At 37.9% G+C, this 17551-nt stretch overlaps 1 protein-coding gene across 4 annotated transcripts in view; it reads left to right on the top strand.

The window, feature by feature from the left end:
- The window catches only part of DPF3 (double PHD fingers 3), a 209625-nt gene that overhangs the window by 158435 nt on the left and 33639 nt on the right, over positions 1–17551 (top strand). For all 4 annotated transcript variants that reach the window (XR_011600172.1, XM_070939585.1, XM_070939593.1 and 1 more), the window contains one exon: positions 1376–1513. Coding sequence is in view for 3 of the 4 variants with exons in the window: in XM_070939585.1 (XP_070795686.1) it covers positions 1376–1513 (138 nt within the window). In the remaining variant the exon portion in view is untranslated. The remainder of the gene's footprint in view (positions 1–1375; positions 1514–17551) is intronic.

The following is a 17551-nucleotide window of genomic DNA, read 5'->3' as shown; positions in this document are numbered from 1 at the left end:
TTGATGGCACTGTTCCAATGTCTAAGGGGCTGTCACAAAGAAGAGGGGTTCAACCTATTCTCCAAAGCACTTGAAAACAGGACAAGAAGAAGAGATTGGACAACCATTTGTCTGAAATGTTATAGGATTTCCTGCTTAAGCAGGGGTTGGACTCTAAGGTCCCTTCTAACTTTGTTTTTCTGTTAATCTGTTATTTTTATTCTAATTTAGTAAATAATTCACCACAAGTAGATTCAAACCAATCTACTATATTGAGTAAAGACTACGAGAGGACAGCTTTTGTTTAACTTAACATGAGATATGCAGATAACTAGTGTAGCAGTGGATTCAGCTTTGATCACTAGGGCTAAGCAACTGATTTCAACTCAACTAATTTAAAGCAAAGTCTCACCTTGTCTTTTATATTCGGATATGAAATAGACTTTTTTTATTAGACAGCACATATAGTATTTAGATGTTGCATGTATATTTAGCACGTGCCTCAGATGCAGGACCCAATTCTCCAAACGGTGATCATTTCTAGAAGATAAGAGTTAAGATGGGTGGGATAATAATCGGGGAACCACATATAGCAATAGCACTTAGATTTATATACCACTCTAGAGTACTTTACAGCACTCTCTGAGTCAGCATATTGCCGCAACAATCTGAGTTCACATTTTACCAATCTTGGAAGGAGGGAAGGCTGAGTCAACCTTGAGCCAGTCCTGGCTATAGGCAGAGTTAGCCTGCAGTACTGCATTCTCACCACTACACCACCAGGCTCACATGCACAATTGAAGCACTGACTTTTTTTAATGTGTGTCATACAGCCGTACTTGAACAATCATATTTGTAGGAGAAGAACTGGCAGAGGCAAGAGGCAGAGTTAAAAGAGGGATCAGCCTAGAATCTCTACATAGTCACAAATGGACTAAGTCCACCCCGCCCTTGAATTTGGTTGACCTTTATCTAACTCCATGCAGGTGCTGACCATTAGTTGAGAAGATTCCTGCGCATAGGCTTTTAGAAATAAATCAGTTTAATAAGACTTTCACATGTGGACTTGATAATGTTACTTTTAATGAATGGAATGCTTAAAGCAGCAGTACTTTTCTTTCAGAGCTGCTCAGAAGCCTGAAAAACATTAGGTGGCTTTAATGAATGCCACATATGTTCACACTTGTATATGGTTCCCAGCAATTCTTCTGCATAATATTTGAAGCATGCACAATTTCTTTGGGATGCAAAACTTTATGTCAAGACATAGAAATAGAACTTATGTTGACTGACATAGGCAGACAACTTGTGTAGAAATATGCAAGATGAGTTCTGTATTCCTGATGTATCATTTGCTGATCCTATTTATTGTTCTCTGCACCTTCTGTGTTTGCAGTTTGTGGCAAGCGCTATAAGAATCGACCAGGCCTGAGCTATCACTATGCTCACACTCACCTTGCTAGCGAGGAAGGGGATGATGCTCGGGAACAGGAGACACGTTCACCACCTGTCCACAGAAATGAAAACCATAAACGTGAGTAGGATATATGTGTCTTTTATATTTTATAATGTAAAGCTCCAGTCCCTATTTTACCCTCCCACTGCTGCATCCATCTTTGCATTACAGTTGTGGCTACGCTTACTTTGCTCCTCTGTGAATTGTTAGGACCAGGCTTTTTAATGGAGCTAATCAGCTGCAGCTTTTCCAGATGCTGAGCTCAGCTAATCCAAAATTTGTCTCAGACCTCCCATTAGCTCAGCAGTGGGTCGCTTTCCATCGCTTTTCCTCTGGGATGAACATGTGGAGAAGAGACAAGTCAAGCAGTTTTCTAGTGGTTCATTTTGAGTACAACATATATGTTCCCTTTTTGTTTCTGTCTTTTTCCTTCTTGTTACGGAACAAAATTCCCAAGCTTTGTAAAGTTCCCTATTAAGGGACCAAATAAGAGACAAAGTTCTTGGTTAAAGAAAAAGATTTATCATGGGCTGTAGGTCCAACAATATTTTTTTGCTCCTGAAACTTTTGGACATTTTCAAAAATGTATTGGGGCTCTATTTGCCTCATTTTTTATGACAGAAGGTTGGATGTTGGACTGAAAGGTGAACACTTTATAAATTTTTATAAAGTATTCCACCTTTCTAAGAGAGAAAATGGCTGTAGGAATATGTTGCTTCCCTAGAATGTATTTTATAATTATAATAATAAAATATAATGAATGTGGTATTGAAAGTAAAATAAAATTGGTGCTAAGATGTAACTCTTTATTTATAAGAATAAATGGGGGAAATGTTGAGTTGCATTCCTGTCAAAGTAGCCTAAATAATCATGGCTTTTTATCAGATAAAAGTATAGCTGTAGATTGGCTTTTAGTCTCTTATTAGAAGTATAATTCTAAATTAATATAAACTGTTATTTTATACATTTGGTTGTTTAATATAAAGTGGTGCTTCTTTTATTTTTTATTTTTAATAACTAAATACAAAAATTATAAAAGAAGGGAGGAAAGTTGGAAAAAATAATGTATAGCAATACATATCAATAACTTGAAGCCATGATTCATTACAGCCATCCATGGTTTTCTATATTAATCAATTCTGTAAACCACAGAATAGTTGGAGGCTTATATATGTCTTTCTAATGCTGAATAATTCAACTTTTGATTGTAAATCTATTTTTTTTTGGTCCAGAAGTCAACACCCATGTGATTGAGATAAAATGTAAACTTATGAAAATATTAAATCTCATCGAATTAAGAAAAAAAAATGATAGTCTGGGGCATATATGCTATTTCTTTTAAAAGATGATAGATACAGTGCATGTATCTAGTTATTTAAAAAAAATAAAACTGCATATATATGCAAGAAAAAAAATCTCTAAATGATTCATGACTCAATTAGATAATTTATTAATGCCAATGTAATGACTAACAATTTTCTATGAATTATTCTATATATATATATAATTAGATTTATATGCCGCCCTTCTCCGGAGACTCAGGGTGGCTTACAATGCGTTAAGCAATAGCCGTCATACTTTTGTATATTTTATACAAAGTCAGGTTATTGCCCCCACAATCTGGATCCTCAATTTACCTACCTTAGAAAGGATGGAAGGCTGAGTCAACCTTGAGTCTGGGGAGATTCGAACTTGCAATAATTGCAGACAGCTGAATGTTAATAACAGGCTTTTAGTCTGTTGAGCTATCCAGGCTATCATATATATATAAGATAGGAAGTTGTTGATGTCTGGTCTGATATTCCAAAGCTCCCTCCTTCCCCTAAAGTGTGTCAAGCTGAGAAATGGAGAAAATTGGCTGTGACGGACCCAATCCATTTCAAAGTTAACAACCTATCTGACATGATTGTAGACAACAACATAAACTAGAATTTGTTAGTGGATATATAAAATAATAATAATAATAAAAAACCAGATGAGGCTTTTAAAATAAAGAAGGAAATAAAAATACCAATCCCAGAGACCTGAATTGAGAGAGGAAAAAACATTGCTAACTGGAATTGCCTATAGATAAGAGTTGACTTATGGGGTGAAGAATTTTGTATTTATTAATAAGGAGAAGGTTAATAAAGAAGAAGTGAAGAGGCAATGAAACTGTTTCTATGTGTTGTGGTCCGCCAGCAGCCTGCGGAGCTGGCAGTGGAGTCAGACAGTGAGGAGGCTGGGGAAGAACATGGGCCAGTCCTGGAGTCTGGGGAAGGCCTGGACGAAGGCTCTGCGTCGAAGGCAGAGATGGGGCCAGGGCCATCTGTGAGTGATGTGCGGACTCCGGAGCCTCCAGAATCGGAAATCAGAGAGGCAGAGGAACAGGAGGAGCCTGTTCCTGGTGCACACATGCGCAGAGCTGCCAGAAGGCATGAACAGTTAAAACAAAAGGGACCATTCGGGAGTAAGGCCTGGAGATGATTGGCCCCTCCTATAAGGCTTAAAGAGGAGCAAAGGCATGTGGGCACTTTGCAGGAAAGCAACATTGTTAATTCTGTTTCCAGTCGGCATCTCTGTTTGATTCTGGAATCTGTTTGGCTTTGCCAAGTAGGTTTTTGGCAGAGTGTCAAGGGAGATAAAGGTTGGTAGTTATCTAAAGGACTTCTCCCAAAGGACTTTTTGCAACTAATTGGGACTCAGCTGTGAATGAACGTAATTCACAGCTGTTGCAATAAAATAAGTTTTGGGGACTACTTATGTATGTTAATGATTCAGGAAGCCTAGGTCACAACACTATGGTACTTATGTAGAAGGTGGGAAGTTGTTCTTGTTTTTTTCCCCTTTCCTCTATTTTCCTTTCCTTTTTGATTTCTTGCACCTTTATTCTCATTCTTTATATTATCTTTTATTATTGTACTTAATTTTTTTTAATAAAAACATTTTTTTTAAAAAAGGAAAATCTGTTCTCCATATATTCTTCCTTGTAATTTTACCAGATATTTACAGTCAGGGCCTGCCAAATCAGGAAATGAGCTTTGTGAAAAGATGTATTTTGTTAGCCATAAACTGTCCTGGTCTAAGATGCCTACTTTGAAATCCCTCACTGTATTGTATCTATAGTGCTTTGTCTAACTCTCCATTCATCTCTCCATCCATTTACCAATACCTCCCCTCCCACCAACACCTAATTTTTAAAATCTGAAAGAGAAGAGAAAAATATTGCAAACACGTTTATCTTTATGGGCTCATGGCATATTACGTATCATAACTTTATTCTAATTACTGGAAATAATATTCAGCTTCTTTTTGAATTTTGAGATTTTGGTAGCTATTCCCCAAACATTTTCAGGCAGTCAGTTGTGATGGTATTTTCTCTGCCATCACAAGAGTCACAAACTGCTTTTTAAATGAACTTGCTTAAGTGAAGTTGTGTATCCTATCCACATTCCTGTTTCTTGTCTGCAATTCCATAGAATTTGGATCATGCACCTTTATCTTTTTTTTTTATGTACACTGAGAGCATATGCACAAAGACAAATTCCTTATGTGTCCAATCACACTTGGCCAATAAAGAATTCTATCTATCTATCTATCTATCTATCTATCTATCTATCTATCTATCTATCTATCTATCTATCTAATCTGTTTGAGGTTATTAAGAAATTTGCCTATTACTGAGGCAATCACAGCAAAAAATGGAGATGGTATGATTTCTCTGTGTGTTCTTTAAACAGTCACAGGGACTGGCTATTTAAAATAAACTTTAAATACAATCTTGGTGCTCCCCATTTCTGACTTTAGGTATTTTTTCAGGCTAATGGAATGGCTAAACTAACAGCCCTTCCCTACTCACTTTATTAAACTGTCATATAAATTAGAAACATTGGAAGAGATCACCTGTTATTCTATGATAAGGCTTCTTAGAGCATTTGCTACCTAAACAAGAAAGTCCAAACACATATGCTTGAAGATAAACAATTTTCCAAAGGAAACAAAAATTTCTATATAGACTAATATAGACTATTTTTTTTAAAAAAAACATAGTGGCTTCCAGACAATGGTGACAGATAAATAAAGAGAACCCAAATGTAAGAAATAATACTTGTACTGGGGACTGCAACAAGAAGTGCTCCATTCTCATAGATATGAAAGATATTTTTATTTATTTATTTTGAGACTATTATTAATGTCTTGGGGGTGGGGTTTCAAACACAGTCATTTCAATTTAATTGGTCAGATTTAAAGTATGCTGTGATACATGTAATGCTGCTGTACATATAATTGTTAATATTGCTGTTCATAGTTGATTTCCTTGTACATGGAATAAAGCAAGGAAAGAGCGCCAGTTTCTTAAGTCTTGCTAGGGTAGCTGGCTGTTGAATTTAGATTTGACAGAACTGCATTGTTACATAGGCCATTTCCACACTTGTGATTTATTTATAGCATCATCTAGTATCACCCAGCCACTGTCGAGGCAATATAGAACGTGTCCTCATTACTATTATCTTGGCCAACAATGGCTGGATGATGCTCTGAGATCTCATAAATCATTAAAGAGAAAATCACTAAAGACTGGACTTGAAGAATCTTCTCATTAGCATGAATAGAAGGTGAACTGATGGGAGGCAGAACAGAACATCTCTTGCTGATTTAATGGAGATGTCCTTTTAAGGTAATTGTCTCAAATAATTTTTGTGGTAATAGGAACTAGAAATATCTTCAGTTTCACCAGTGGAGTGACTGGTAGTGACGTTGGTATAAAGTCTGAGTAACATGTGCCCAAAAACCAGCCCTTGTCCACATAGAACAATTCCACATAGAACAACATTTCTGCAGCTGTATTTTGTACCTTCGCAAATGGTTATATTCTCTTGGAGAGTGATATAAGTAATCATTTACTGCCCTTTTAAAAAACCCAAATCTGGTGTTCCAGATGAGCTACAACTATGTGCAATGGAAGGACTTGCCTTGGAGAGCCACATATTAAGATAATTTCTATCACCACCTGCTTTAAAAACTTGTTCTTCTAGGAGAAAAAGAAGATTAATTTGGCAGTTCGAATGTCACCAGGCTCAAGGTTGACTCAGCCTCCCATCCTTCTGAGGTTGGTAAAATGAGGACCCAGATGGTTGGGGGCAATTTGCTGACTCTGTAAACTGCTTAGAATGTAAAGCACTGTGAAGCGGTATATAAGGCTAAGTGCAATTATTAGTGCTATTGCTATTAATGTTTCCAGCATAAATCTTTATCCATTTTAGACAATTGTTGACATATACCAACAATACAGCATTTTATAAAAATTCCTTTAAAATTAGAACATAATGTAAATTTCAAACTGTTTTAAAAGGGGTATTCATTTCTCTGATAGAAATGTCTTTCAAAACAATTATATCTTATTAATTTCCAATGTTGTAAAAAAATGCTATTGCAGAACTTGATTGCTTGTTGTCTTCTTCCTAACAAAATACACTAGAATATTCCTTGGCTTTTTTCTTGTTCTATCAATCTAGAATTTGTTTTTTTAAACTTTATCAGTTTCTGACTTCATATTTTCCTCTTTCCAATCTCAAAAAAGAGGAAAAAGAAGACTTCCCTCTCCCCATAACTTCATCACAACTGCATCAAAACATCACTGTCTAGTTCAGTACTTTATCTTTTGAGGTGTAGAGTACCCCAGTAAAATGCATATGTTAATAATCAACAAAACTTAATCCCACAAAGCTCTGATTTCTTTAAGTAGCTAAGTTCAAGTTTATGCCAAAGTACTTTCCTCAAAAATAAAAATAATAAAAAAATAAGAAAATAACTGTTCCTTTTATCCATTTTAAAACTTTCTTAAATCTCTTTGTTGAGCTTTCTGCAAAATTTTCTTAAATCTTTAAATCCTTAGAATCTCTTTTCATTTTGTAACCTTGAAAAAAAGTTTTAAAATAAAGGAATCTTATCTATGCAGCAAAGGAAATCTCTCCATATCTGTAGATTAATTATTTCCAAAAGTGGTTAAGAAATTAGACTAGCAGAGGTTGATGTTTGTGTAAGCAACACTGCAATTGTAAGCATACATGGAATTCTGGGCTCCCTGCAGTTCAATTCTTGAGCTGACTGCAAAAACTTCCATTTCTGTAGTTTACCAGTGAGGATCCACTATTCAGAGTGCACAAGAGTTATCTCATGATATCCTTTTGATCCAAGGAAATTACTGCAGCGAGCACCCAACTTCCAGTTAGCATTCTCAGCCGTTGTGTTCCTTAGTTTATTTGGAGACATCAGCCTGTCATAATTCCTTACTGGAAGTCCCATAGTCAGCATCTCAATTTTATGCTGTATACAATCAATTAGAACTGACAAATGTACTCATCTGACCCTGCCCTTACAGAGAGAGGGAGGGAGGGAAGGAGGGAGGGAAGGAGGGAGGGAGGGAGGGAGGAGAGAGAGAGAGAGAGAGAGAGAGAGAGAGAGAGAGGGGGGGGGGAGGGAGGGAGGGAGGGAGGGAGAGAGAGAGAGAGAGAGAGAATTCTGCTTCTGTTTGGATAATTGTTTACAGCTTGGAGTTCAATTCACTCACTCTTTTTCACAAGCAGGATTTCATTTATGCTGTCATCTATCTTCCATGTGAATGTGCTGTTCATATACCTAATACACAGTTGTTGACTGGTTCTTTTGTGCCAAGGGATGAGGCAGAGAATGCCAGATCCATCTACTTCTGGGAGCATTTGTGAATCAGATTTGACAAACCTACAATGTCATAAGCCTGGATTTTGTGAAATCTCTCTGCCTAGCTTTTGGGGAGGGCATAAATTCATATTCTAATCTTCAGCTTTCTGAAATTGATAGAAAGGGCAGAAATACCCTAAATAGCAATCCACTGTTTATTCCCCTAACTGCATCGATAGCAAATTAAGCAAACCAATTAAATGAAGACAAACAAAACCACACTGAAATATAATGGGGGTGAGAAGGTAACAGACATCTTATTTCTGCACTGGCTTTCTTACATATTCCCTTCCCCTCAGGTTCTTCCATTTCTTCCAATCAAGCATCACCTTGAGGCAATATCTGTTGTAGTAACAGGCCTGCTGATGCTGAATTTGTCAAAAACAGATATTGATTTGCTGCCTGATGCCAGCTAAACAGCTAATAGCATTTGTTCCACTTTTATTTATTTATTTATTTATTTATTTATTTATTTATTTATTTATTTATTTATTTATTTATTTATTTATTTATTTATTGGATTTGTATGCCGCCCTTCTCCCAAAGGACTTAGGGCAGCTCACAACAATAAGAAACAGAAAATACAAAAGTTAAAAAACAAATTAAAGCAGTATATCCAATATATCTCCAGCCCTGTTCCTTTTTCTAGCATCTTTTAAACTATTTGGAATGGGTCAGTAGTAGATTATCCAGAAAATTATTAAAGCTAAATCTGAGCTGTAGTGAGTCAGTACGATAAAGCAACAGAGGATCCATGAGCCCCCCCCCCCCCGCCCCGTGCCCCGTTTTTGCTAGTAGAGGCATCACGGGTCAGTCCTTTGCTATTTCCAGGCCGGTCCCGCGGGCCAGATCTAAGTACCTCACGGGCCAGATGCGGCCTGTGGACCTTGAGTTTGATATCCCTAATCTAATTGAAGCTTAGTTTTGCTTTCCCAGACCAACTTATTTCCTTTTCTCCTTGCCTCCACTACTTCTTGCTTCATATTTCAGAAGTTTTCAAACTGTTTCAGGCTACGGAATCTATTTTTTTTAAAAAAGCCTTCCAGAGTCTCTGACCAAGTGGTAAACTCTAGTTATAGAAAACTGACTAAGTTCCTAGCTAAACTTTTCTAATTTTAAAACACTAGCCAGATATTTTTGACCATTCATGTTATTACATATTTTTGCCTATCAGTACAAATGTATTGGCCAGTATTGATTACATGATTTCTTGTACTTGTTTTACTGTCTCCTAAATATTTTTGAAAGCCATATCATTTGAAGTCTCCTTTTCATAGCAACTACAGGTAGTCTTGGTTTAGCAACCACAATTAGCATCTTAGTTGTAAAGCAAAGCAATCACTATGTGAAATTGCAACTGTGCTTATGATCTTACTTCAACTTTCCTTTGCTTTACATAACTGAAGGCCCTAAGTACAAGTATTTGTTACAGATTTACTGTTTCATCACCATATAACTTCGAGTGATGCTGTATGAGGCAGTCGCTAAATGAGGACTACTTGTATAACCAAGGCAGCCATTCTGTGATTGGCTAGTACAGAATAATAAAAATAAGGGCTCTGCCCTATTTAATTGCACCAGAAATCCACTCACAAATCATAAACGGGACAATTTATAAAGAAATGTAAATACAATGTTTCATTAGAACCTTCGTATTTTGAAACTGGAAATCATATCTTTTTTGCACAATTTTAAATAATTGTTTATGCAAGTGTATAAAATCACAACAATGAATACTTCAATTGCATAGTCATAAAAAGTACTTCAATAGTGCTACTTTTTGCTTTTGTGGTTGCAGATCTACCCTTTTACATGCTGTTTTTGAATATTTCTGAATCACCAAATATTCATCTGAACTTCATTAGGCAGAAAACGTGAATGTGCAAATTCGTCAGATAGAAAACTTACTTAGGGAAACTCAGTTATGAAGCAAAGTAAACACATTCTCCCTAGAAAAATGCCATTTAATAAGTTCAAAATAAAGGTTTCACTGAAGGCTAGACTTGATTCATTTTATCGCAGGCATTGGACCTGAAATCCAAGACACTTCTCCCTAGTTTCTTTCACGGTCTTGTCATTTGTTCTTTTCTCTTATCTGGTCTGGCAAGCAGGTCTTCAGGTTCATCATGCAGAAGTGCAGATAACGCTAAAGAAGGATAGATGGGGACAGCCATTGTGTTCCATCTGCTTTTGAATCAGGAAATGAAAAGGTCTAACTCCAGTACACTGGAGTTGGAAAGCTATATTTTAAATTACTTAACATTGTGGGGTTAATTCAACCTTCAAGCTCTGGGCAAACATTATAGTTTACAGCTACTCTGCTGGAGAAATCATCTAAGGCAAGTCTTGCAGCTGAAGCTTGATTTGATCTATCATCTCCAGAGATTAAGAAAAAAATGATGCCATTATCCTAGTGGGTTCCAAGCCGTTCCTCCCATTTCCCAAGCAAAGCATCTTTGAAACATTTTTAAAAAGTACATCTAAGCATAAGTCTATGGATAGAGAAATAAATAAAAGCAACTTCATTAATGGAAAGGAACCGTCCTTACCCCAAGCTGCAGTTTTAAAAATGTTACATTGGGGACTTCCCCTTTTCTTTTCTTTTTTTTTCCCTCTCAATTGGTCAGTCATATGAAGTATATTTGAATGTAAAGTACTTTTTTCTTTCCTTTTTTAAGGAGGTTCTCATCAGTATACATGTATATACTGATGAGAGTATATACTTTCTCCCTCATACAAATATGAGGGAGAAAGCATATAATGTAATGTAATATAAGGTAAGGTAAGGTAAGGTAATGTAAGTCAAGGCAGTGTAATGTAATATATATTTGTGCATGTGTGTGCATACATGCACACATGCACTCTCTCTTACACACACAAATACATAGAGAGACACAGACATTATGTGTGTGTGTGTGTGTGTGTGTCACAAACACAAACATACATACATACATACATCTGAGGAAATGTGCAGACAAGCAATGTGCTTGCAGAAATTGCATGAACTAAATGTGTGTCTTTATACATTTCTGTATAGAGCTAGATCAGTGAGCTTGGGAGATGGCTTTTGAGTGAATATCTTACTTGCTAGACCATGGATGTCAAACTTGTGGTGTCACGTTGCTGTCACGTGATGTTTCACGATGTTTTTTCCATTTGCTGAGTTGGGGTGGGCGTGGCCTGTGTGTGACGCATCCAGCCCACAGGCTGCCAGTTTGACACTCCTGTGCTAGACATTCTGATGCATGGTATTTTCTAATAATGACAACTATCATTAAATACAATTGTCTCTTTATTGGCACATGTTTGTGAACAGAAATAATGCAATCCTCTTGCCTAAGTTCAAATTCCTTCTAGAAGATAGAAGGTGAGGTATTATAGACTCTGACCATTACTTATGCACATCCTTTTCAAATTCCAAACAATTGTATAAACATAGAGCACTCTTGTAGTTTTAATGAATGTGCTTAGTTGCATAGTAAAACCTTGCCTTAATCTCAGTTTCTATATACAAATATTGATATTTCATCTGCAAAGACCCATCCTTCTAAAGGTGCAAAGATTAATACAAATATTGATTTACAACCAAATCAGAAATTAAATATTTTAATGTCTGATTCCTGTTGTCTACATTGTATATGAAAACCATTTTTGCGGGATAGTTGCAAAATTACAGTCCATATGCATATTTTAATAACACGTAGTTCAGATCACATGGCTACTTTCCACATTGGTATTGTCTTTCATAAGGATACTTGAGAACACAAGCAACCCTCCTGCCCAATTGTTCAATGGACAATATTCTGTTATTGTAATCTTACAATAAAGGTACAATACAATAAAGGTATTAGTACTCATGGTTTTGGTTTCTTGTCTAGTCTACCTCAAAGGGCTGGTATCAATCTTGCAAGCCTGAAAGAATTTCTCCACTCCCTTGCCTTTAAGAGAACTAGGGAAAATCCCTTCTGAGACAACCTCAGGGCTAAGATATCTTTTGCCTGATTGTTGTCTTTTGTCTCCCAAGGTTATTCTCACAGCCTTTACAAAAAGCCTTAATGAATATTCTACCAAGTATAGCCAATATGTCTGTGGCATATTTCTTGACTATTGGTTTCTTTATTGCTTATAGTCAATCTTAAAGGGCAGAAGCTATCCATTACTTCAATAATTTCAAGCTAGCAATCGTATCTATTATCATTAGTTTAGTTTTCTTAATATACACTATGCTCCCTGACTTTCATTATTGGAATTTCCAAGTCATTTGCATTTTCGGCTATCATAATCCTTACCATATTATTGGGTCATAGTAGAAGAATTCACTCTTCTGAAATCTTCTCCTTTTCAAATATCTTCTGCTTCTTTCCTCCCAATGATTCAAAGTGTATTTTAAGCACAGACAGAAGAATGAGATAACAGAGTTTTGATATGGTAGAATAGATACTAATACATTGTCTACAGATGGAACGTAATCTTTTTCAGTTCAGGCACCTGGAATTGTAGAGCTGCCCTATTTTTGAACCCACTAAAGTCTTTTCTTTTCCTGATTTGTTGCACTGTTTGACTCTCTTCTTTTTCTTTCCCTGCACAAATTTTTCTGTTCTTATCAGTAACAACTAGCCTCCTCCTCCTCCTCCTCCTCCTCCTCCTCCTCCTCCTCCTCCTCCTCCTCCACCACCACCACCACCACCACCACCAGCAGCAGCAGCAGCAGCAGCAGCAGCAGCAGCAGCAGCAGCTTTGTCACTTGAGCTGACATCATGGGCTGAGAGAGATTGACAGACCAAAGTCACCCACCTAGCTTTCATTCTTTAAAATGGGATTAGAACTCACAATCACTTGATTTCTAGCCTGGTGCTTTAGTCACTAGATTAAATTGGTTCTTAATGACATATGAAAATATCATCTCATACCATTTTAATACTTTTTTTTTTTACCAAATGTTCCTGATACTATCAGTACAGGATGAGGTTTTGTAACAGAACCTGTAGAACAATTTTGAGATTTAGATTGTTATGTTAATTTAGTCTAGTATTGACAGATGAACAGCAATATTTATCAATTTATCCAAACAAGTTAGACTGCTACTCCAATTATCCACAACTAGTATACTAACTAGAAGGTGACAAGTGCTCAAGGTAGTGGCAAACAGGCCTAAAATCAATACTTGAATGGCATGGGGGTGGCCAGAGCTTAAAAAGACTGAGATTTACCTCACAGCATCCTACACTGTTTCCTTCTTTGTTTTCTTTGATATTATATAGATGGCTGCTGGCGAGACATGCATTTCATTGTAGGAGTTCATTTATTATTTTAGCTTTTAAATTTTTATCTTTATAAATTGTACTTAGTATTTTTAAATAATTATCCAGCACAGAGCTGACAAGCATCCCTGACTTTAAATAATATTCCGAAGGAAGGCAGGGCCAGGACAAAAACTACATTTAATTATATTTAAATTTAATCCAATTTAACACAAATTAAATAAATATGGTTTACATATTCTTAGTAAATTCCCTCTTCTGTCATATTTAGAACACAGCTATAGGTCAGGTTACACCCAATGCTTTTACTAGGGTTGAGCCCTTCTGACCTAATGGCAGCACTGATGAGGCATGTACTCAGGAGCGGGTTTCAAAAACTGTTGCTACTGGTTTGTTTGTGGGCGCGCGCTCGTGCTTGCGCACGCACAACACTTCTGCACATGCATAGAAATGTCCAGGCGCATGGGCGGAGTTTCCCGCCACCGCCACTACTGGTTCGCCTGATCTGGGACGAACCAGTAGCAACCCACCACTGCATGTACTAAAATTCACTGCAAACAGAACAGCTTAGGGCTGTATAAAGGTTTAGGCCTGGTTCCAGAAAGATGCTTGGGGGAATGCTCACGGGGTTGCAAATTAAATTATCCATTGTTGATTGTTCTTGTAAAATGCCATAGGTCTGTAGTCAATTAGGTAGTATATAAGTGAGATGAGTAAGTAAACAAACTGTCTAACCAGCTTCATCTTTTCTCAGTGTTGCATAGTGATGACACAACCGCTTCAAAGAGTTACAAACAGGTGCTACATTTGCACTGCCCTGTGGTTTGAAGCCCTTGTTTAGAAACAAATGCAAATCATTGAATAACTTTTGAACAAAATGGTGAGTTGATCTGGAATATTTCCCCTGATATGCTAGGTTTTTTTACTTGCATAGAATTCTTTTTTTCTCTTTAGAAAGAAAGGAACATTGCAAGTACTATCTTCTCCCTGCAGTTCAATATGCAATTCATGTTACTGTGTATCCCCCTCACCGCACAATACCCAGAGCTGTGTAGTTTCCAATTTGCTCCATAAATGGAAAGTATATATATTTTTTTCTGCATTAAGTAGAGCAGAGAAAGGCTTTCCCCTGTAGTGACTGACAGACACCTGGCTTTAGAGCAATGATAAGACATCTTGGTTGAGGTGGTAGTGATATTAGCATTTTCCTATCACATACAAAGTCAGGCTATCAAAAAAGCTAAGAAACAGGAGTAGAGAAATGCAACAGTGGAAGCAGAGGACAGTACAAAAATCCTTTTGAATAAAGAGGAAATGTCTGAACTTTTTTTTTTTTTAACGTAAGCTCCATCTGGCTTGTCCTTTAGCACTCTGGGAGATTTATGCTGCCTGCTGTATTTTGCTTCCGTCCCCACCTCTGTCCTGGGCAAAACAATGTGCAGTCTGTGCAATGAGCCATTCCCTTTGAATCCCACCCCAATGACTTTCTTCATTTCTCATTAATCGTTGGGAGAAAGCCAGCCGGAAGTGGACTCCTCTCCAACAGGGATTCAATCGCTTCTTCTCTATGCACATGGCGCTTCCAGGAACGTGCCTTGCTCTCAGCTGCCGATGTTGTTCTCCTCTTCCTGTTTATTTGATGTGGCGATGGTGGTAGTTTTAATTTCTCAAACCCATCTATGCCTTTTGAAAAGAGGGGGGGGAGGAGGGAAGAAGAAGAGGGGGGGGGAAAGGTCACAAATCAGTTCTTTACACTTGAGAAATGGAGTAATAACAGGTGGCAAGATCAGAGGCAGCCGGAGCCTGGAATTTTGGTTGTCATGGAAACATGTCAGCCTGCAGAGAGATGAGCTCTGTCAGCAGTAGGGGGGGAAAAGGCACACGAGGGGAAACTCAATGCCATTTACCCTGTAGGTTCAGATTGTATGTCAGCCGTCCCTCCGAGGGATGAAGGCTGGAAAGATATGAAAATGGGGAAGCCAAATCCTGCCTACAGATTGGAACCGTTCAAAACCGGGTTCCTGCACAGTTTAAGCCATCAAACACAAAAGCTTTTTGTTTTTCTTTTTGCAAAGAAAACACCCCAACCCTATTACCCATTGTGTTGTGTGCCGTTTGGTCTTCATGCCAACAGAAAAGGCTCTGTTGGCAGGTAGACGAGTTGCACCAGAAGCAGATAACAGATTTCACTAATTGCGGATGCCATTAGAGTGTAAAACGCTTCCCTGCCTTTATTTTGCAAGTTCTAGCGTATAGTTTCTTCATGTCGTTGATAGCAGAATATTAAATTCAAAAGAGTGTTATGATGCTCAGTGCTAGAGGGCGTGTGTGTGTGTGTGTGTGTGTGTGTGTGTTTCTGTAGCCCTACTCCACTCCAAAACCGACCCTTAAGAAAATCTATTTTAAAGTCCTGGGTAAAGGTAGAGGACATCTTCAGGAATTAGCGCAGCCCAGAAACCAGAGATGGGTTTCAGCAGGTTCTGACCAGTTCTGGAGAACCGGTAGCAGAAATTTTGAGTAGTTCGGAGAACCAGTAGTAAAAATTCTGACTGGCCCTGCCCCCATCACTTCGGGAGAACCGGATGTTAATTTTCTGAGCAGTCTGATGAATTGGTTGTTGGAAGAAATCATTAGGGCAGAGAACTGGTTGTTAAATTATTTGAATCCCACCACTGATCCTTCCCCTGCCACGCCCACCAAGCCATGCCATGCCCACCAAGCCACACCCACATAACCGGTAGTAAAAAAAAAATTGAAAGCCACCACTGCCAGAGACAGTTTAGCATTTATTGTCTGGCATGGGAACAGAATGGATTAGAAAACAGACAAAAGTATATGATATCATCAAGAGAGTAAACGAATAGAAATGGAAATGGGCTGGTCACATAGGAAGAAGAACTGATTGCAGGTGGACCAAGGCAGTCATAGAAGGGATCCCACTTGATAAAAAGCATTCATGAAAGAGATGTAAAACAAGATGGATCAACAACATCAGCAAGTATTGCAGGCCCAATTGGCAAAAGAAAGTTCAGGACAGTATTGGTTTGGAAACATGCAGAAGAGGCCTTCATCTTGTAGTAATGGCTAAAATGATGACGACGATGATGATGATGTTGGGAACAGAAAGAGAAGGAAAAAGGCAAACCAGAAAAGAAACTCTTGCCTTTCTAGCTTTCTAGAAGGCCTCATTTAAAATTATTAAATAATTATTTAATAACATTATTAAATAACATTAATGTGATATTATGTATTCCATTTGTATGTATTGTGTAGATATTTAATGATTTTCTTCCTCAGTCACATTAAAAATTACAACTTTTGAAGCGATGGTGTACCCAAGGCTTTCTGGAAAAACAGATGGTTTTGGATTCATGTGTGGTGCACTTGTGCCAGAGGTGGCATGCAGAGCTCTCTCTGCTGGCACGCGCACCGACGCCCTAGGTCAGATCTCCATGGCATTTCTTTTGTGAGCTTCTTTTTCCCTGCAAACAATGAAACAAAAGCTCATGACAGAAAAAGAACTTACCTCTTGCCATGCTGCCGCTATTGGGATGCCCCGCCTCCTGCCAGCTAGTTGGTCTCGGCTGTGCATGCGCACATCTCTGCACATGCGCACATGCATGTCTGCACACACACATGCATATGCACATGTCCACCAGAGGTGAGTTGCTACCGGTTCATCCCAGATTGGCGAACCAGTAGCGGCGGCAGTGGCAGAAGACTCCGCCCACCTGCCCGGACACTTCTGCGCATGCGCAGAAGCGTTGTGTGTGCACACAAGCGCTCATGCACAAGCAAACCGGTAGCAAACTAAATTGAAACCCACTACTGATGCCTGCGCACACACACCTTTCAATTTGGGCATGCGCGTGCGTGCAGTTTTGGCACTCAGTGTCTAAAAGGTTCACCATCACTGTGCTAAACAATGATATTTATTTATTTTTTCTTGCTTAGAACCCATCACAAGAAATAAATGGTGCTCATAAGCCATGGTAAATGAGTTCATATATCATACTAAGCCAAAGATAAAACACATTATGGCTCACTATTGTATAACAATTGTTTTTGTCACATTTATTACTGCTTTTGAGTTGTATTACATTTTAAAACTTTACTGGGATCCAACTACTTTAATTTCTTTTAGAGAGCCAAAGGA

This window comes from Pituophis catenifer, unplaced genomic scaffold (genome assembly GCF_029215685.1).
Source record: "Pituophis catenifer annectens isolate HBS135680 unplaced genomic scaffold, rPitCat1.0.hap2 SCAF_1, whole genome shotgun sequence".
Classification (NCBI taxonomy): Eukaryota; Metazoa; Chordata; class Lepidosauria; order Squamata; family Colubridae; genus Pituophis; species Pituophis catenifer.
The sequence above is the reverse complement of the archived record's forward strand: the minus strand, read 5'-3'. Positions and strand labels throughout refer to the sequence as shown.